Consider the following 23394-nt stretch of genomic DNA (forward strand, 5'->3'; position numbering starts at 1 on the left):
TTTCCATGTCACTTGATGGAGGAGAAATGCACTCATATTCTTCTTTGTAGCCAAAATGGCTCCCTTCTGTTTCATATTCAAGGTAATTCATCATTATCCGCTTTACAGTGTCCACATCAAACAATGTATTCCCAATAAAAGAATAGGCAGGAATCAAGAGATCATCCAGAACAGCCTGTCCTAATTGCACATATTGAATTTAATTCTCTACCTAAAATACTTGTCTCAAATCAATCTACTTCTTGCAGTGTAACTATCAGAGGTTTTCCCATTCAAATCAATTCGCATATATACTTGCAGCATTCATCATGTACTTCGTCTATTTCTTTTTCAGTGAATGTTTTCTTTTGTAGTCACTAAAAAAAAATTTAAAGAATATCAATAAGTGTGTATTCTATAGTTGCGTTTAGTATGCAAACATATATTTCTACTTTAAATTAATCTTAATCTTGTTTTATGCATTCATCAGATCATTACAAACTATTTTCTTCATGAAACGAAATATATAATAACCACATTATGAATTTTCTAGTTGACGAGAAATCTGTAAATCATTATATTATCAGCTTAGTTCTTAAGAGGCTTAATATTAATTTTAAACAATTCAAAAAGATAGAATAAATCCTAAATTTACCCTAAATCTAACCCATTATAACTTTTTATTTGTATTACAGATTTGCAATCCTCTTAAACCAAAAACAAAAAAAATTATCATAAAACTAGCATTTCACTAACAAATGAATTGTAAATATAACATAAATTATTTAATATGACTAATATTATAACCTTCTATCACATTGACTAATTCGTTGGAGAGTTTCTCTTACCCTTCAATGAATCAAAAAAATAAATCCTATATGTTACATTTTGAATAACAAGCAATTGCCAATTGGGCCTGAATAAATAGTATCAACATTCATGTAAGAATAAAATGTTTTTAATAATGATTAGATTTGTATAAAGTCATGTAAAATAATTAACAAAAGAAACAATAAATACATATCCAAAATTATAAGGTGCAATAAAGTATTTTGCCTCCTTTTTGCATTTGAGATGCAAAAGGCTTTGCACAATTCTCCATTGTGCCTAAACTACTTGATAGAGAAGTTAGATTAATGAATCCATAGATATTAGTCATGTGCTTCTCTTTCATATGTTTGTATAAGAAGCTACATGATAAATATAAATTAATTATAATATTAGTATACATTATATATGAATGTTATTGATATATATCTATATTAAGATATAAGCCAACCTCATATATACTATTATTTTTGCAACTAATGTCTCTTTCATTGAATAAAATCTTGAAATCTCATCTTCACCAATTCATATTGACAATTGGTGATTAAATAATCCATCTTCAATTTCAACAACTATTTGTGATTGATCAACTAAATTTTGTTTTTCATAATTTTCAAGGCCTTTCATGGTGGGTTTTACAGATGCATTTTCAGCAATTTCAATTTCTTCAAGACCTTCCATGGTAGCATCTAAAGGTGTATTTTCAATATTTTCAGCTTGAACAATCTGTTACATACAAAAGTGTATTTATATAAAGTTAAACTATACTTAACAAACAATCCAATTAATTAATTCAGAACAAATTTTACAGGAAGAGAAGATTAGTCAAAAACTTCATCAACAAATTCATCTCTAACATTTTCAGTAAAAGATTGACCTGCTATGTTACTTTCCATGGCTGCCAACTTTGCTTGTAATTCAGCAATTTATTATTTTTTATTTTCGAGGTTTAGGATTTTTTTAAAATAATTTATTGGAATAACAAAGCTCCCAACATTCCTAACACGAGTAAATCTATCTTTTGTACCAAAGGCTAATGTTAGCATATCTTCATTATCATTGAAATTAACATCAATATTTGTGCATCTCATTGCTATGTATCCTAAAATATAAAATCCATACATAAATAAGCATGATATATTAAAATGTATAAATAGCTGCTAGCAGCAAATGACATATAAATCTAATATGAATTTACCATCTTTTGAACTAGTTCTTTAGTTTCTTTATTAGGATATACACAAGTTTTTAATGCATGTGCTTTTTTCCAAACCTCTCATCTTGATATTTCAATGTTTGATTAGGATCTTTCTTATATTAATATCAAAATATAAGTTTGAAATTGAAGATAATTGAATTTCATGTTGTTAGAATCTTCTGCATAAAACAAAACAAAAAAATACTTACAAGTTCATGTTTAACATTTGCATATCCTTTCTTGATACTCAATGGTTATACATTTTTTTAGCCTTTATTTTCTTTTGAACTTCTTTTATTTTCTATTAGCAACAAATTGAAGAACATATAAAAAATCAGCTTTAATAACACATGAAATAAAACAACTTAAAGTAAAAAATCATTCACCAAAAAAAAAAAAAAGATCACTCTACATATACGAAAATCGTTTGACAATCAAGTTGAAACAAACTTTCTCCATTCTTCATCAATAATTACATCTGAATATATGTTTGGGGGATGAGCTAGCATATCAGAGTTGTTAACATGAGATAATATATAAGTTTGATACAATCTGCCTTTAAAATATTTAAAATTTTGCCCAGCAGATTACGACACACACTTTTTATATTAAGTTGGAAGATCAAAGTTTTCCTATAAATAATAAGTTAAAACATTTAAACAGTCTAATCTAACTACATTTAATAACTAATAAACATTAACAAACAATAAATCAATTTGATTAATATCACTAATCGCAACTGATTCCCATATATGATTTTTTTCATCCACTAGAACATTTATCCAACTATTATAGTTAATAGATATTATTTCTCGAACAAAGCATCCAATATGACTGACCATTTTTTATGCGCCATTTAAAACAGGTTGGTCATCAACATTAAATTCAACATGTTCTTTCTTTCCAATTCTTTTAAGTAATGTAGATCGTCCTTTGCATTTTTGATTTCAAACAAGATTTAACAATTAAACATTGTTCTATCTTTACTTGAAGTAGATATATATTTTTTAGGATCCATTATATTAACAAATCTATACAAATAAATATATAATGAAATACATAAGTGAAATAACATATAAAAACATACTTTTACCTACATAATAATAAGCAACCATAAAAAGAACCTAATGATGTATAAAACATAACAACATTATAAAGTCAAATAAATGTAATTAGTTCAATTAAATATAAAAAAAAATCAAACGAACAACATAATTAAGTTAAACAAATATAATTAACCTAAAAGTAATAAAATATAGAATTGGTTTCATGACGTGACACACTTAGAGTGCAAGTGATTGGTACATGAAACGACACAAACAAAAATATCAGCAATCACAATATTGACGAATATGGTAACAAATGCTTACCTAAAGGCGACTTGACGGTGTAAAGTTTTTGCTTTTAAGTTTTTTTTTTTTTTTTTGTTAAATGGTTTATTGATAGATTGTTCCTGATGTATAAAACATGGTAGTTAAAATTTTTTTATTTAAAAAAAAAATTTGTGCTTTTAAAAAAGAGATACCTTTGGAAGAACTTTTTCCTCAATTTAAATTTACTTTTCTTCTTAAATTTTGTACTATTTGTATGTTCTTTTAAATATCAAATTTTCAATTTTAGAAATATTTTTTTTATAATTTTTTCTAATCAAATACTCCGTTTATACTTTTATAAACACTCCGTCCTTGGTATGCAAAAAATAATGCTTAAAAAATATTTTATTTAAATAAAATATATTTATCTTTTAAATTATTTAAAATTTAAAAAATCTTGATTGTGATTTAAAATTAACTTTTTGTATAAAAATTGTATTATTTGCTTTTTAATTAAATACCATGTTTTCACTTAAAAAATGTAATGTTTAAAATATACAATTAAATACTTCATTTGTAAAATGATAAACATGATACTTATAATTTTTATTTATTTATTTATCGTTGTTTAAACAAACCCTATGATTTTATAGTTTTCATTCATAAAAATAAAGTCTATGCTTTTAAGTTTTAGAATTTTATTTCTTAAGTGGTTTACTGGTACTGTATTTCTAAAAATAAATTTATAATTATCACTTAAATATAATTTTAATTATCAAATAATCAACTTATACTTTTATAAACACTCTTTTCTTACTTTAGAAAACATAGTACTAAACTTTTTTATTTAAATAAAATATATTTTTACTTTAAATAACTTAAAATTAAAAATTTTTTTTCATGATTCCAAGTTACATTTGTTTCTAAAAATGATATTATTGGCATTTTTAATGAAATACCCCGTTTTTACATTTAAAAATGTAGTACTTATAATCTAAAATTAAATACTCCATTTATATTATGATAAATATGGTGGTTATCAGTTTATTTTTTTTATTGCTATTTAAACAAATCTTATAATCTTATTGTTTCCATTCATAAAAATAAAGTTTATGCTTTTAAGTTTTTTCTTTTTGTGTGTTATCTAGTTTACTTATACCATATTCCCAAAAATAAATTTACAATTATCACTTATTTTAATTTTAATTAAATATCCCATTTTGACTTTAAAAAATGTAGTATTTGTGTATTTTAATTAAATACTCTGCTTATACTATCATAAATGTAGTCATTACCTTTTATTATTTAATTCTAATTGTTTAAACAAATATTATAAACTTTTTATCTCCAACCATTAAAAAAAATTTGCATTTAAAATTATAATTATTGTTTCTTAAGTCATTTTTTAATATCATATTAATTCCATTTGTTATGTGAGAAACATAGTGCTTCATAAAATATTTACATAATGTTTGAAAATGCTTTGAAAATCATAAAAATTTTAAGTTTGTGTATATAAAAAGGAAATATTTCATTCAAAAAATATTTTTAAAGAACTATATTTTTTAAAATAAAAACCCTAAACCCAAATCAATGACATAAAACCAAAACCCATAAGTCGTATAACATCATTTTTAACTCAACTTCTTTAAATTTTCAATTAACAAAGCAGATAATATTTAAATTTTTAGTAAAATCTATTTGACTTTTCATTTTCTTCATTTAATCAAATTCCTCATCAACTTTTTCTTCTTCTCACACTCTTAGAATTTGAGTTAAACTCTTTCTCTCAAATAGTACAAAACCTAGAAGCCAATCTTTGAACCTTTTAAAAAAATCGAAGGTTGTGGCGCACAAAGTCTGTTGAAATGGTCAACCCAAAACATGAAGTACTGAAAAACCTTACGAATCTCTATCATGTTCCACAGATTTTCAAGGTTTTGGATCAAGATGATGTGACTAAAGATTTCATGGTAAATAAACTGTTGAAGAACAATTTCTTTCCTTTTCTGCTTTTTTTTTAAATTGTTTTAGATCATAGAAATCAATAAAAGCACAAATTAACTTGCTTTTCAATTTCTACTTTGTATTGTTCAAGATCTTCACCGAGTGCTCTGATCTATACTATTTTTGTCATTATTTGTTATGATTTAGTTTTACATATTTTTTCTTTTGGTTGATTACTTTTATAAAATACATTTTCTTTTTGCTAATTCAGCACCCATTTAAGGATATAAACAATTTGTTTTATCTCATTTACATAGAATATCATTGAACAAAAAGTTTGTCATTTGTTACCTCATTATATTGGCATATATATATATGTATGTATGTATTTTTTGTTATCAATATAAATTTGTAATTAATTATTTTTTTATTATATCCTTTGTAATCTTAATTTTATACAATTTAATTATCTATATTCTAAATTTATTATTGCTTATTAAATAAAATAACAACTTTCTTTCTATATTTTATATTTATGATTTATATATTTATATCAATATATACATCTTAGAATGTGCTAATTTATTTATTTATTTTGTCATAATGAATCTAAAAACACAAATTCATTCTGATTAATAATGCATGCATATCTCTATTCAAATTTATGTTAACAAATTATTTCAAATTAACACTATGATTGCAGAAACTTCCAATTGATTATGTGAATACATATCTACATTACATTAAAACTCCAATGACCATAAATCTTACAAGTTTACTTCCTACTTGATTCAAATTGGATTTACTTAAGATTAAATGGTCAATTATATTTGAAAAATGGTTGGAAAGCTTTTGTTGATGCATACTACCTGCAATTTAGTGATGCACGCACCTTGAACTACAATAATTGTACATCTTGTCATGCTTTTCTATATGTTGGAACTAGTGGTGTTATCACTAGAGACATCCTTCGAACAAGATTAGATAATATCTTGATTTCAAATATCTTTCATATATAAACAATATGATTATCGTATAATTTTTACCCTAAGATTCTATTTCTTTTTTATCTTTGTAGTTGAAAAAAGACAAACACTTTAAACGAATTCTTCAAAAATCAAAAAAGAAAAACGTAATTAGTCAATTAATGCAAAAAATAAGTGCATTAATGTTATTTATCTTGATGATACTACCACTAAATCAGACCAGCATGATGAAATTCAAATTAATGAAAAAGATGAAACTGATAATAAGAACAATGATTTTGATGATGTAACATTTGAAGCTACTATGATAAGGACAAATGTTGAAACATCTTGTGTTGGTAATACAACTTATATAACTTGTTTTCATATAATTTTTGTTAAATTTAAATAATTTAAAATTTTTAATAATTTATGCTTTAATTATTATGAATCATTGTTTTTTCAATTATTTTTAAAATGTAACATATTCCTACTACTTTTTGTAAAGAGTACCTTCAATAATATGATCTCGATATTATCTTGATGGTTCCATAAAAACACACAAATTGGCCTATTTGATTTAGGTATTCAAAAAAAAATAAAACTTTTTTAGATAATTAGAGAAAATTTGTGACAAACAATCAATTGATCTCTGGGGATCATTGTCTTTTTAACGTTTATTTTATGTTCTAATTAATAAAAATTATATGTGTAAAACTTAAAATGCACTGTTTAATATTTTGTTTAAACTCTGATATTACTTTATAGTCATTATGTTTTTGTCTTTTTACAATTACTTATAACAACTGTTTTAACTATTTTTGTATCTTTTTGTATTAATATCTTTAAGCAATTATTGTTTAATATTTAATTTTATTAACTTTTTTTATATAATATATGATTAACATGGTGTGATTTTATTCAATTTTTTTTTTTTTTTTTGATAAAGAGTAATTCCCGTGACATTGCGTAGATAGAATTCTAGTTAAAAGGATTTTTTTTGTTAGTCCCGGGCAATTGTCCAGTATGTCGAGTGGTACTGGTTTCCACTTACAACTGACCGTCTGATGTTTGATTGATTTCCCAAGGTCAACCCTCCTCACATGGAAAATTAATCATCATGTTGGGGTGGGTCAACCGTCCTGACATGGCCAATTAACGGCTATAATTGGGTCTTCTTTGGTGTGGTGGTGAAAGAGAATCCAATGATCCCTATCTTTATTTATATAATAATGCCTCACCGATTCGTCTTCTTCTAATAATAAAATAAATAAATAAATTCAAAATTTGCCTTTGCATATATTTTTCTATTTGAGATTTTATATATATAATTCAAGAATCAAAATCTTTAAATTTCCGCTGTGTTGGATTTGAGATCCTTGGCTAATCTTCAACTTTTGGGATAGTAAAAATTATGTAAAAATTTATCATATAAAAGAATAAATTTTATATAATTTTTTTATGAATTTCACGCCATACTAAATTATTATTTAAGATTGAAATATTGAATAATTTCACATGTTATTAAATTATGATTTATGGCTGAATAATTTCACGTGATATGCTTCGTTTTCAAGAGGGCTAATGAGCCACGCAGCAATAGAAAGGTTCTCCTTCATCTACAAAAGGAGACCACTGAGAATAAAGGAAGGTATCGGAAAAGCAATAACCACTGTCTTTCCTACCAAATCCTTCATGCTTTTTACATCCTCTTTTTAAGTCTCTTTCAGCAAATCAAGGAAGACCATATCCTCCGCAGAATCATCAAGAAAGTTCAGACGATGACGGACAAAATTCCAATCGTCAACCTTGAAAGTACGGATATTGAAACCCTCAGGCTACCCGTTGGTACTTACAGACAAAGAGGTCTTACTTATGGTAAGTCTATAACTTTTGAAATTTTAGGAGAAAGTGATGCCTATGGAAACAACCAGTTAAATTGGATTAATTTATTCTTATGGAATAAATTAGGAAACCCTATTAGCCAAGGAGATATGATAAATATCTCTAAGATAGTTGAGATCAGGAGTCTCAATGAAGAAACACTTCGACGACAATTAAAAGCTTTAGGAGGGAAACTCAGCAATGAATTTGCTGACATAAAAGGAAAACTACAGAATGTTTCTCATGCAACAAATTTAGAAAATCTTCTAGATGAGATTCAATCTAAGCTTGATCACAGTTCTCTTGCATATCGTTTTTCCAAAATAGAAAATAGATTAGTTAATCTAGATCAAAAGCTTGATATTTTAAATAAGAAAATTAAGGTTATAGCAGACAAATGTGCTATCTTTTCTGGAACATATGTTCCTCCAAGTATCTGTAATGGAGGAGGAGCTAACTCTACTGGAACACATGCTTCTTCAAATAACTCTACTGGAACACATGCTCTTTCAAGTACCGCTACTGCAACAAATGCTCCTTCAAGTAACTCTACTGCAACACATGCTCCTTCAAGTAACTCTACTGGAACACTTGCTTCTTCTTGTAATTGTAATGGACGATAAGCTATCTCTACAGGAACACAAGCTCCTTCAAGTAGCTGTAATGGAGGAAGAGGTAATGACATCAGCAGTTGAGGCGGGAGCTGATATTGGTGATTTACACAATAAGAGTGCAGCAATAGTCTCAGTGGTAGTTCATCATTAGTTTATATTTACAAAATTGTGTAAAAGCTGTCATGCGTATCAGTTGGTAGCTAAATTCTATTATGTTTGTTATGGAAGAATAACTAAATTATGTTACGATTGTTATGGAAGAAAGTAGAATGTGCTCGAAACATAAAATATTGTGTAACAGAATAGAAAGTATGAATAAAAAGATTCAAATTCTCCCTTTCTTCTTTTTTTCTTCTCTGGCCTCTTTATCTTTTTCTTCTTCTCAATTCTCATTTCTTCTTCAGTCACATTAAAACTCTTGACAAATTGATATCAGAGCAGCTTAAGTTTCATCATTAAAATTGGGAAGGCCCAAGAAGCAATTGATAATAGCAGAGAACTAGGATGAATGCTTTGCATGAGCAGGTGCAAACTATACAACAAAAGTTGGATAACATGCTGGAATCCGAGACTACTATTCCAAAGTAGTTGGCTTTTCCAAGTTCTAAGTATGAATATGGCTTGACAAAAAAAAAAAAAAAAAACCAGTCCTCCAAGCCGATATGGATAGATTTTAGACTGATTCTTGTTGACTAATTTTCTGTGATTGATGTTTGTATGGAAGTTTCAGCTTAGTTTTTTTAACAAAATGGGTGATGGACCAATTACTATACTTATTTGACTTGAGCTCAGCTTTCCAATCAGTCAATCCTTTCAAGTTACACTTTGGAAGACTTGGTACCAAGAATTACCTTCGCAATTACGTTTTTGATTGGAGCATATTTATCGTATTTTTAGATATAATAAAAATTATTATAATTATTATGATCATTATGATAATGAATTTTTTTTAATTTTATATAATTTATTATAAAATATAATAATTATAATTATAAAAAATTTTATTTAATATTTTTTAAAATAATTTATGATACTCTATGTTTTTTATTTTTTTTTAAAAATTATTCATAATTTTATTTATATTTTGTTTAGCAACAAAATTTTTACTTAAGTCAAATTCATATTCAAAATTAATTTTAGATAAATCAAAATATTAACTAAACATAATACATTAAATACCAAGCATCCATATTTAATAAAATTACAAACTTAAAAATATAATAATTTTAAATTTCATCAACTATAATTATAAATTAATAAAAATTAATCTTATAACAAAAGAATTGATAACAATATAAATATCAAATAATAAAAAAATTATTAAATTTCAAATATAAAATCATAAATTAGTAAATAACAAAATCAAATTATAATATTTAATTTTAATTATTTTTTATCTAACTTATGTAAAAAAATTTATTAAAAATTTTCATCTAAAATTCGTATATATATAATTTTAAAAATTACAAATTTTCAAACTTATATTTTAATAAAATTAATTATAAAATTAAATAAATAAAAATCCTCGCCCCACCCCTCACCCCATTCAGCACCGTGTACCCCTCAATGCAGACAGCCCCTCTCCTAAAATTTCCCCCAAAGCAGAAACCCTCGTTCGATCCTCAACTCTTCTTTGTGTTTTCTTCTTCTCTTTTTTTTTTCTCTTTATATCTATCATTTTCTCTCGTGTACCCTCATTGATATCATTGCTTATAGAGTATCTCAATCTCATCTTTATCATATTATCACAAAGATTAACATTATTTTATAAAAATTTTGTAAAAAAAAAAAAATTTAATTTTTTCTTACTTTTTTTTATTTTAATTATTGATTCAAAATTGAGATTGATTTGAATTTTAGTAATTTGTAAATTTAGTTAAGATTATTGTAGATTAATTTTTTTTTTTTAACTTGAACCAATGATTATGAAAATAAAAATAACGATAATAATGGTATGTTATTATCGTTATTTTTTATTATATCATTTTTTAACGACCGTTATGTATCGTTTTGAATGTGATTTAATTTTTTAACTGTATTTTCTTCGATAATGGTAGCAGGTGATGATGATGCTACTGCAATTTCGCAGTTGCTATTTTATTATATAACCGTTATTTGAAATCCTGCTTGGTACAAGCACACCTTTATCGTTCTCTTGGTTTGATCATCCTTTGCTATATAACAGCAATAATCACATCTGTAAAAGTTTTTCAAAGGGAATTTATGTTGAATGGTGCAACATTTAAAAATGCATGTTTGATCCCAAAAAGAGATTTCTGGCATGGCATCTTTATGTAGTTTTTTTTTTTTAAATAGCTGATTTGTTCATCTGTCCAGATTGAGTGGAAGCAGATGGTATAACAGCATTTCTCTTAGTGCAGCATTATTTTTGAAGAAAGAGAAAAAAGAATATACAATGACTAAGGAAACCAAGTTGCTGAGAATCTACAAGAATCTACAAGATTGTCCCCAATACCATCAAAGATTTCCCCATCCCATGTGAACGGTTTCAAAACTTACTACTAAATTAATAGGTTCATTCGGTGGGTAATTTGGAATTAAGATTGCACCTTCTCCACCATCTGATGAAAGTCTGGAACTGATGCTTTAAAAACTGCCAGGTATATATATAATAACTTCATGAGCTCCAGTCGCAACTGACTTGTCTGTCATCCTCTCCTAGCTTCATATGCAAGAAATGCATCAAGATTTAAATAACCATGAAAATTCTGATAAAACTGGTTGTTTCACTTTACGTGAAAGTTCCTGCTATGAAACTTTCCTTTCATGACATGCAGATAGTCGAAACACAATTGAACTTGTCAATAAGAGCCTGGAAAAACAGGGCATGTAGTGATCTTGATTAGGAAATTACTGTGACAAAAATGCGAATAGTTGATCACGATTTTGATCACATAAATGGAGTAGTGATCAACATACACATTGGAAAAGCAGTTCTTTTTGATGCTGGTCAAGAAGAACAAGCAAGATGAATAATGCGAAAAGAATTCAATCCTTTGGACCTGGTTCTTTTCTAGAAAATTAAAAAACAAAAATTATGAATTGAAAAAAGAAAAAAAATTGCAATTTTGCAAAATATCAAATTACCAGTACTGAAATGACGTCGTATACGTACATGAAGCAAGCGGTGCCGTTTTAAATTATCATGGGAAACGAAAAATTAAAACAAAAATATCTCCCTCACCGGCGGAGTCGTCTAGTGCAAAACCAGCCACCATTCTTCACCTTATCCAAACCCTCCCTAAAACCCCTTCGATCAAACCCAAAATCTCCATTTCCGGCAATCAAACACTTTAAAAGATGCTTCAGTCTTTTAATTCAACGAGTCCTTCAATGGAACTCTCTTCCTCTCTCACACCCTTCTCAAAAAAACTCTCCGAAATCTCCTTCTCTTCATCTCTCTCTCCCTTCCCACTTCAACTCCACCAAAAACCATCAAAACCCAGAAATTTCTGTATTTTCGCTGTTGCTATAGACCCACCGCAAGAACTTCCCAGAAACAGCCCGCAAAGACTCCTGAAAGAGCTAGCCCAACGTAAAAAGGCTACTGCTCCAAGGAAAAAACTACCTCCGAAAAGATTCATATTAAAACCTCCACTTGATGACAAAAAATTGACAGAAAGATTCCTAAACAGCCCACAATTATCCTTAAAACAATTCCCTTTGTTAAGCTCTTGCTTGCCTTCTTCGAAGCTTAACAATGCGGACAATACTTGGATAGATGAGTATTTGCTTGAAGCTAAGCAGGCTTTGGGGTACCCTTTGGAGAAATCTGATGAGCTGGGAGATGATAATCCGGCGAAACAGTTTGATACTTTATTGTATTTGGCGTTTCAGCATCCTTCTTGTGATAGGACTAATGCCAGGCACGTCAGGTCCGCGCATTCCAGGCTTTGGTTTTTGGGCCAGTATGTACTGGAATTGGCACTGGCGGAATTTTTGTTGCAGAGGTATCCGAGGGAGTCGCCGGGACCCATGAGGGAAAGGGTGTTTGGTTTGATTGGGAAGAGGAATTTGCCTAACTGGATTAAAGCGGCTAGCTTGCGGAATTTGATTTTTCCTTATGATGATATGGATAAGTTAATTAGGAAAGACAGGGAACCGCCTGTGAAGTAAGATTTTCTTCTGTTTATAATTTGATGAATAATATGCATAACAGATACTGATGTGTAGGATTCACAGATCCATTCAATGTTGTATGCTAGTTTAAACTTGAGGTTGAGGGTACATTAGGGCAGGTCATTTGATTGTATTTCAAGTTATAATATGTGGAATTAAGTCTATGTTTTTATCTGAAATGAGGTGCTGCATTTTCATTTTGGCAATTGGTGCTCTTAATTTTAGTGTCACATACCATGGCATGGAAATAAGACCATTGAAGGCTCCTTGCTTTCAACTATCATGTTTTGGCCTGTCTTTTAGTTGCCTGCAATTTTTCTACCTTCTAAGTGTCATTATATAATTAGAATTTTAAGTTCTTCAATCTATGATAGGTTAACTGAGGACTTACTCTTATGCGTTTTTGTTTTTGGTTTGGACTTCGGATGCTATGCTTTGGCAAACTAAACATCAATTTGCAATAGGCACATTCTTCTGTTGTTTGGTGGTTGCCATCTTCCTGATTGGCTACCGAATCTTCATTGCATTGTGATTCAACAATTGATGCATGTGATGAAAAAAGACTACCATACTTGTTGGGGAAAGGAGATGTACATGGTTGGAATTTAGCTACTCTTTTGTTGCAGCTGCGCTTGAGCAAACATATATCTCGATTCTTGAATATTTCATTGTTGAAGCCCTAACTTGCTTAAACACACTGCATCTTAGTGAGTAGTGCACTAGGTTTGTTGTGTGCTATTGATAAAAGAGAAGAGTCAAGTTGGAGCCATATGATGGGACTGCTGTCACTGTGATAATAAGTTGACTGTAGTAGGATGGGGGTGGTCACTATTATTATGCATATTCTTTCTGTGTTATCTGCTAGTGATGAAGCTACCAAATGAACTTGTATTTGTTGGCACCAAACATGCTTTACTCTTATTCAAATGCTCTGTTATGTGAAATTGAGCAAGTGGTTCTGCGCATTGAACAATTCGTTTGACTATGATCGTTTCGTTAGGATGTATAATATATTGGAGATAGTTGGGTAACTCATGATCCCAAAAGCTTAAGTTGATGGCATATGTCTCAAATGTCATATTTAAGTTCTAAGAACAAATTGCATGGCTGGAATAACATCAGGACGGAGAAGACCTGAAAGCTCAGAAGTTATGGAACTTTGCTAATATCAGTGTCAACAATACAGTAAAAATGTCAGGGTAGGGGTAGGAAAGCTGATAGATACTTTTTATTGCAATAGTTAGGTGGCTGATATATAACTTGTATCTTGATTGTTAATATGTGCCAGTGAGTCTTAGCTTACTGGCAGGATGTGTTTTTTTTCCTATTAGAAAAACTTAAACATGGATAGATAATGTCATGCTGCACGTATGTATCCAATACATGTGAGCATCTTGGGAGCTCCTATCACTTGATGCATTAGGTGGTGGCATAGTGAGATATCCGTCGTATACTAATTATGCATACATATTGACTACTAATTTATGTCCTTATGGCCAGGTCTGTCTTTTGGGCTTTGTTTGGGGCAATATACTTATGTTTTGGTATGCCAGAAGTGTATCGTGTTCTTTTTGAAGTATTTGGAATGGATCCAGAAGCTGAGGTCTGTCAGCCACGGTTAAGGAGACAACTTGAAGATGTAGATTATGTTTCTGTTGAATTTGAAGGGAATAAGCTCAGTTGGCAAGATGTTGCTACTTATAAGGCAAGCTTTGATTTGTTCTCCTTCATTTGTAGATAGCTTATGAGTTAAAATGGAAAAACTGAAAGCGGGAGTAAAAAGAAAAGAAAATAGGTGTTTGACTAGGATTATGTTTTAGAGCAACCTTTCTCTGTAAAAGGGCCTGGAGAAGCATTTCATTCACATTGAAATTGTAGGGAAACTTAACCTAATTCGTTTTTCTTTACAGCCACCTGAAGATGCTCTCTTTGCACATCCAAGACTCTTCAGGGCTTGTGTGCCACCAGGTATGCATCGGTTTCGGGGAAATATCTGGGATTATGACAGCAAGCCGCAAGTTATGCTGATACTAGGATATCCCTTGGCAGTTAAGGATAGAATTCCTGAAATTACTGAAGCAAGGAACATTGAACTCGGACTTGGGCTTCAGGTAATTTGACTGTTTAGTCTGTCATGAATGTATATCGCGCGTTTATTTTCATAAATATTTTTGCTTGTTTATTCTCATTCTCTAGATCCAAGTTACTCATCTTTCTCCTGCTTGATCTGAGTTTTGTTTGATTCCTAAGTTTTTGTTCCATTTCTGGGATTACAGCTTTGTTTTATGCATCCGTCAAAATACAAGTTTGAACATCCTCGGTTTTGCTTTGAGCGGTTGGAATATGTTGGCCAAAAGATCCAGGTAATGGTTTCTTCTGTGTTGGACATATGTTTTGGCCTTTTTTAGCAACAATAAATACCCTGTTTATTAAACCTGTCTTTCCTTTCTATTTGGTACGACACTTGGAAGAAAAAGAAGGATATGGGGCAAAATCTTTTTGGGTAACTGAATCTGATAGTTGTCTGTTTTGAAATTCTTTAGGATCTTGTTATGGCTGAGAGGTTGCTGATGAAGCATCTAGATGCCCCTGGAAAATGGCTACAAGAGAGGCATCGCCGTGTTCTTATGAACAAGTTCTGCGGGAGGTATTTGAGGGAAAAATATCTCCATCGTTTTATCATCTACTCGGAGCAGGTTCAAGATGCATATGAGCACAATCGAAGACTCAGAAATCCTGCCACAACTGCTGTTCAACAAGCCCTCCATGGCCTTTCATACACTGTCTATGGGAAGCCAGATGTGAGGCGCTTAATGTTTGACGTTTTCGACTTCGAGCAAATTCAACCCAAGTCTGTGTAAATAAATATCTTCGATTCTACAATGGAATGTATCGCAAAGCTACAAACTGTCGTAATTGTAATGCATTTTTTCCCCGTTATTGCTTTTTTCTTTTCATGATACAAAGGAAGTCTGGAAGTGAGAATATGAAAAATGAAGGTTAATGTCAAGAATTAAACTTAAGATTTATTAAATATATTTTTTAAATGTGATTGTGTAAAATAATCGATCTAATTGCGAGTTCATATTATTGCTTATGTGACTGTCAATCTCATGTAAGGAAAAATCACATTCTTAGGTCCCATTTGGATTTTATCACAGCCATGGTGAGATGAGAAAGATGCTTGTAATCGTATTAATTTTTTGTTTGGATAGCAAATGTGCGGTGGTGATTTATCGTGCTATACCTCCAGACATGTATTGGACTCTCATAGGTCCAGTGAAAAAACAAACGCAAGGATTTTTTTTTCTTTCAATTTTTATATTTTTCAACTCTTTTTTTTTTAATTTTTGTATTTAAAAGCTTTTACAATGTCTTTTTTTGATAAAATCACATTGTTTTTTATTATTTATTATATGGTATAAAAATAACTTTTTAAAATAATTTTATTAATTTTATAAATATTAAATAATTTAAATTTTTTATTACATATAAATTTTAATTTAATATCTTTTATAATCATTTCTTTTTCAATTATAATTTATCTCATCATTAATATTACATTTATATCTAAACACATTTTTATTCTTAATTTTAATTTAACTATTATAATAATTAATTTTACCTTTATTATTATTATTAATTTCACAAAAATTAATTTTATTAACCGTTGAAATAGACCTTTAGTCATATTTTGTACCCTTACTAGAAGTAATAAAAATCTCTTTCGGTTGAAAAGATTGGTATCCTAGATTTTTAAATAGTGAAAGTAAGGTTAGTTGCGCAAAGACCAAAATACTCTCATCTATAAAAATATTAAGCTTAAATAAAACAAAAGTCTATGAACTAAAACATTTATATATGAATTTCCTTTTTCTTTTTGGTTAAAAAAAGTATTAAAATCAGAACAATTTTTTAAAATTATTAATTTACCTTTGAACTTTATGTTTTTATATGTTTTATACTCTTTATTTTTATACATATGTTACTGAAAAAATATTTAAATTTATAATTTTTAAATATAAATTCCAATATCATATGGAAAGATAAGAACGTTAGGAAAAAATCAGAGCAAACTTAAAAAGGAAAGAAAAACAAAAATCTTACAAAACTTTCCACCAATCCAATAAGAAGCTGCCACATCACTAGATTATCCACTCACACCCCGACATTTCAGTTCCCAACACCATTACACACCAAAAAAAATCCCCTTCCAAACTCCCTTCTGATATTTCCAAAACAAAAAGGGTCAGGTCTGGTCAGGTCAGGTCCCAGCTCAGGTCATCGCAGCAAATAAAGGCGCACCCAACCCACCCTCACCCATTCCCTTTGTTCCCTCAAAACCAAAACCTCGCTAGCCTAACCTTTAGCCAAATCATTCCAAGGTAGAAAAGAAATGGGCTGGCTTGGCTTGAATGAATGAAAAATGCCCGACGCACCACCAACCCTCCATTTTTACTCCGCCTCTTGCTAGTTTGCGTCATCGTCGCCTCCCGCCCTCCCCTCGCCTACGACTGTTACGATAACCTTAAGATCGACGAGATCTCCTGTCCCAATCGCCGGCGAATCATGTCCAAATCTCGCGTTTATCCTGACGTCAACGTCCTTCGTCCTAAGGAGTACTGGGATTACGAGTCCCTCACTGTTCAATGGGGGTAAATTTAAATTAATTCCTTGAAATTAATGTTGATCCTTGATTAGGTTTGTTCTTGATTTGTCTAATCAAAATCTAAACTAGGTTACATCAACTATTACGAATTCAAGATTCTGTAATTGGCTTCAATTAACGAGATCTTCCAATCTTACTAGCGGAACTTACTTAAGCATTTCTATAACTTTTTTAATATAATCCTGATGTTAAGTTTAACTGTTCGATTCAGTTCGTGATCGGCGTAAATTGATTTATTCGATCGTGTCTGTTTTAGTGATCAAGATGATTATGAGGTCGTTCGTAAAGTTGGAAGGGGAAAATACAGTGAGGTTTTCGAGGGCATAAATGTCAATAACAATGAGCGCTGTATAATCAAGATCCTCAAGCCTGTCAAGAAAAAGAAGGTTAGTACTTATTATTATCTGTCAGATTTGATTAATATTCGAGTAGATTTATATGAGATAGAATCTTAAGGCATATTTGCAATGATTATTATAAATGTAATCTTTATTATTATTATTATTGGCAGATTAAAAGAGAGATAAAAATCCTTCAGAATCTATGTGGTGGGCCAAATGTTGTTAAACTTCTTGATATTGTAAGAGATCAGCACTCCAAAACGCCTAGCTTGATATTTGAGTATGTCAACAGTACAGATTTCAAAGTTCTCTACCCTACTTTGACAGACTATGACATTCGCTACTACATATATGAACTTCTTAAGGTAATATTACGCCCCTCATTCAAACTTTCATATATAGAACTATGCTCCATCATCATATTTGTTTGGTGGTTGTTTCTAGTTTTAGTCATTACTTGATCGATTTCCAAAGATTTACTATCTTTTTTAAGCTTTTGGAGGATTTCTAGTTCGCCTGTTTGCATTATAGGATGATAGGAAAAGATTTCTTTGCTTTGTAGGCATTAGATTACTGCCATTCGCAAGGAATAATGCACAGAGATGTCAAGCCTCACAACGTCATGATAGACCATGAGCTGCGGAAACTTCGCTTGATAGATTGGGGACTTGCTGAATTTTACCATCCTGGCAAAGAGTATAATGTCCGTGTGGCTTCTAGGTAATGTTTTGAAGACTGCATGAATAATATGACTAATTTTCAAGACTGTTTTTCCTTCAAGACCTTAAAAGCAGACTGGGTTAAATATTAGTCCATATCTGAAAAAGAAAAAGAAAATTCTTTTGGGGTTAATTGCTTGTATGCCTGTTGTGCTTATTCCTTGAATTGGCTTTCCTCAAAAACTGAATTTGGTTGGTATTACAGGTATATAGATTCAAAAGTTATCATGAAACTCATTAAACAAGTCAAGCTAGGGGAAATTAGATAGGTACCACTTTTAATTTTCTTTTGAACTACTACTAACTGGACTCCTCCAAGAATACATCTGCCATTTCTTTTATTGTTTATAGACTCAGAGGATTAGTTTCCAAACCCAGGTTGTCAAAGATCTCAGATTCTTTGGATGATTTGGAATCTTAATAGCTCTGTGAATGTTTATTTCAGTTTACGGTGACATCTACAATCTGGATTCAGTTTTGGGAAATTTAATTTCTCAGGTACTTTAAAGGACCCGAGCTTCTGGTAGATTTACAGGACTATGATTACTCTTTGGACATGTGGAGCCTTGGTTGCATGTTTGCTGGAATGGTGAGAAATACCATTATTGTAGTTTAAATGTATTAAACTTTCATTTGAAAGATCAATTTTGGGTGTGTAATAGAATATTTATGTTGTTTGATTTGTTTGTTATACTTGTTTATTGTGTAGATATTCCGGAAGGAACCATTCTTCTATGGCCATGACAACCATGATCAATTAGTTAAAATTGCCAAGGTAATATGCTTCTGCAAATTGGTGAAATTTTTTATTATTGTTGCTGAAGATTAATTTTCTTATCATTTTTCTTGTTGAATTAACATTTTGGTTAGGATAATGCATCATTTTCTGATTGCTACTGGGATAATGTATTAGTCTATATCTTAGTACCTTATCCATCTCATGTTATCCATCTTTCTTTTATAATCTACATCTGGAGCAGCACTTTGTAAGCTTTTTATCTAAACCTGTTAGTGTTGTTTACCCTCTATTCTTTTTAGATGCTGCGATAACCTTGCAGGTTTTGATTTAAACATTAATTCCTATTCGTGACCATCAGTTGATAGGGGGATAGGTACCAGGGGCATCTTTGCATGCACTGTCAAACAAGAAGTTCTATTTTCACTTATTTTTTCGTCTTTTCCTACCAAAGTGTTGCCAGTTTTCATGGTTGCTACAAACCTTTTGACTGCTATTAATGTAACTTCAGGTGCTAGGAACTGATGAGTTAAATGCATATCTGAACAAGTACCATTTGGAGCTTGATCCTCAACTTGATGCTCTAGTTGGAAGGTACATTAAGCATGAACCTATGAAGCATTCAAGTTTGTACTTAATTATAAACAAATGCTCTGGTTTCATTAAACCATGGCAAAGCACCCCCATAGGTGCTGCAGTTCCACATACAGATGACATGCCTCTGATAGATATAGACATATTAATAGTGTGATATAGACATATTAATAGTATGGAATGGTTAACTCCGTTAATAAATTGATATGTTGTTTTTCAGGCACAGCCGCAAACCCTGGTCCAAATTTATTAATGCGGATAATCAGCATCTTGTTTCTCCTGAGGTCATTTTCTTCTTTAGGCAAACATCCATGAAACTGAATAATATAAGATACAGTGCACTAAATGCCTTGTAAGTGATATTCATTCTTTTAGTTCTTTGACTTTCAGGCGATTGATTTTCTTGATAAGTTGCTTCGGTACGATCATCAGGACAGGCTAACTGCAAGAGAAGCTATGGTAGGTCTATATAAGCTTACTATCGCTACTAGCTTTTCTTTTTCCTTTGGTTTAATTAAAAGTGGCTTATGATGCTCAGTTTCATTCTCCTATTTTTCTTATATGAATGAAATTTATAGGTCTGAAAATTTTGAAATGAACATTTTCATTTGTGCTGCTTGGAAACATCTTTATGTTCATATATAAATATGAAATGGATATCACGTAGTCTAGACTTATTCCTGATCTGAGATTTCATGCCTTCAATTGCTGACAAGGCCATTGCCTAAACCATTCTTGTATTATACCACTAAACATTCGCCCGTTGCTTGCAATGATGTCTTCCTCTGCAGGCCCATCCTTACTTTTCTCAAGTCAGGGCTGCAGAAAGTAGCAGGATGCGGACTCAGTAAGTCAAATTCACTTTGTGTTCATTTGAAAATCAGACCAGACTAGTTCGGGGAGATTTGTTGTGCTAAATGTTACATAAACTCCAGAATATTGTGTTTGCAATCGTGAGTATTTGTGTGTGAAATATATTTGCTATCATATTATTATTCGCCTAACTTATTTTGTTTGAGAGTATACAGTTTTTTCTCATACGTTTCAAAATGTTTTAACACCATGGAATTTCGGTTGCAAGCAGTAGATACAATTTGTCATTGTTAAATGAACAAGCATGCATGTACAATATGAAAACAAATTCCATGAAAGAAAATAGCACTTGAAGCCACTTTCATAAGAGAACATGTTAGTCATGTTAGTTTCAAGGCATTTGTCTTCCAACCATTAGCGAAAAAAATTCAACTATCAGACTTCATCTGATCTTTTCTAGTGTACGAAGCAATCTTCCCAACCAAATTCAGAAAAATCCCACACAATTCCAAGCTACAGAGATACAAAACATCTCAACTTTAATTTGAACTCTGAAGTGTCTTTACAAAGACCAAAAGGTTCTTCATATATCAGCTTTCAACAAATGGGAAACAAAAAAAATAAACCTTAGAAGATAAAGCAATTGCAATCCTCATAAAAATTAGCAAACAGCAATAAAACAAGACCAAAAAAAAAAACAACATTAAAAGAACAAAAAGGAAGGTATTTAGTCATGATTAATAAATAAAACACCCAAATTACATGAATCGACATAGCTTTCTTGTTTGATTCTAGCTGGCTTCCTGAAAAAACATTGAAACAATCAGACATGATCAATACAAAGATCCAATTCACATGAAAAATAATAATAATGTATAGGATTAATATTAATAATTATATTATATTTATATTATTAATATAAAAAGATAATTTTATAATAATTATTAAATAAATATCATAATTAAATGTTTAAAATGATTTTTATATGATATTAAATAATTAATTAAGTATTATAATTTAAAAATTAAAATAATTTTTATATATTTATATTAAATTAAAATAAATATAAAAAATATATTAAACATATTAAATATATTCTCATATGATAATATTAAATTAAACATATTATTTATATTGTATCATATATTTAGATAAATTAATACATAAATAATATAAATTATATCGTATCAAAATTTATATCAATATAAATAAATATAATATATATAATTTTTTATATTATTTTTTGGTATTTGAAATTATTAACTCTATATACCAATACGTTGCATCTTCGATGTTTGTCGAAATTCAACATATCTATCCGTGGACGAACTACCGCCATTGGACCATAGTCCATTGATCACACACGAAAATTTTGATGGAAAAACTTTGTTAAACAAACAACATGTACCACGAGAAATCCAGCTGGGAATATGGACTCTGGAGGTTTTAAAGCTATGATGTTTGACGTGACAACTCCTATTTTTAATCCCCAACTGCTCTTTTTGACTCAAGAGAGAAATGAACAACGACACTTTTTTTTTTCTTTGGTAAGAACAACGAAACTTTTTGTATCATGCTTAGGTGTTACCACAACTGCGACCTTTATTATTATTATTATTATTATTATTATTACATCAGAGATCAAAGTCTAAGGAATATTGAGAAATGAAAATTTGGGGCTGCTGGCTTTTCACAACCTGACTTGGGAAAGGTAACGGTGTGCTTGATTCAATTTTGCTTTCATTTATATAAAATCACTTAATTATCTTTAAAAAATGCATAATTGACTTTTGTATTTATGAAAATATTATATAATATTTATGTAATAAATGTTAGTACATTATATTTAGAAAATTACTGATTTTTAATTAAATAAGATTTTACAAATTATAATCTACTTTTATTTTATAATCGCACAATTTGAAAAAAAAAAACAGAAGGAAAACAAAACAATAACAAATGCATAAAAAACATTTACCAAAAAGTTTAAATAATAAAAAATAAAAAAATAAAATTAACTCATTTATTATATATAATTATTTTTAAAAAATAATATATGATAAATTTAAATTTTAAATTTTAACACACACATACATATATATATATATATATATATATATATATTTCACATGTTGCAGGTCGGACCTCATCCATGGCTAGCCATCTCATTTCCGTCCAACTAACCCTGACAGATAAGAAATTTATTTTCGTGCTAATTGATTCGCATTTACTAATTATAAACTGTATTGGAAAATAAAATTTAGAACTTAATTTAATTAAATTATATAATTATTTTTAAAAAATAATATTTAATAAATTTAATATTTAAATCTTAATGTATATAATTCTTTATCTGTACCTAAATTTATATTTGAATAATCAATCAACAAAGGAATTGAATACATTACAATATTAAAATGAGATTACGTGAGAATCTGATAATTTATGTCATCGTATCATGTAAAATATTTTATTTATATTATTTTTATATGAAAATCAAGATCATAATTTATATCGATATAAAAATATAAAATATAATTTTTTATTTTATTAAATTTATTTATAATTTTTTTAAAATTTTAAACTATATATTTTCGTATTATTTATTTTTATTATTTTTATATCATATTATAGTATCTTGTTTTGAATTACTT

At 29.4% G+C, this 23394-nt stretch overlaps 3 protein-coding genes across 3 annotated transcripts; all 3 read left to right on the top strand.

Moving 5' to 3' along the window:
• The first annotated feature begins 7875 nt into the window (after positions 1-7875).
• On the top strand, positions 7876-9356 carry LOC149512014 (uncharacterized). The gene is made up of 2 exons (XM_089753852.1): positions 7876-8657; positions 8751-9356. The coding sequence occupies exons 1-2, from the start codon at positions 8012-8014 to the stop codon at positions 8807-8809; spliced, it is 705 nt and encodes a 234-aa protein (XP_089609978.1). The 5' UTR covers positions 7876-8011; the 3' UTR covers positions 8810-9356.
• A 2574-nt stretch (positions 9357-11930) lies between these two features.
• Positions 11931-15915, top strand: LOC111317068 (ribonuclease III domain-containing protein RNC1, chloroplastic). The gene is made up of 5 exons (XM_022919396.2): positions 11931-12861; positions 14369-14573; positions 14779-14979; positions 15145-15231; positions 15412-15915. The coding sequence occupies exons 1-5, from the start codon at positions 12050-12052 to the stop codon at positions 15727-15729; spliced, it is 1623 nt and encodes a 540-aa protein (XP_022775131.2). The 5' UTR covers positions 11931-12049; the 3' UTR covers positions 15730-15915.
• A 1284-nt stretch (positions 15916-17199) lies between these two features.
• On the top strand, positions 17200-20931 carry LOC111317069 (casein kinase II subunit alpha-2). The gene is made up of 10 exons (XM_022919397.2): positions 17200-17523; positions 17794-17923; positions 18049-18243; positions 18441-18598; positions 19096-19186; positions 19307-19372; positions 19845-19927; positions 20148-20211; positions 20318-20386; positions 20719-20931. Exons 1-10 carry the CDS (start codon positions 17288-17290, stop codon positions 20776-20778), a joined length of 1152 nt encoding a protein of 383 aa, XP_022775132.1. The 5' UTR covers positions 17200-17287; the 3' UTR covers positions 20779-20931.
• The last annotated feature ends 2463 nt before the right edge of the window (positions 20932-23394 follow it).

This window comes from Durio zibethinus, chromosome 24, assembly GCF_047325235.1.
Source record: "Durio zibethinus cultivar Kanyao isolate XHJ-2024 chromosome 24, ASM4732523v1, whole genome shotgun sequence".
NCBI classification, from domain to species: domain Eukaryota; kingdom Viridiplantae; phylum Streptophyta; class Magnoliopsida; order Malvales; family Malvaceae; genus Durio; species Durio zibethinus.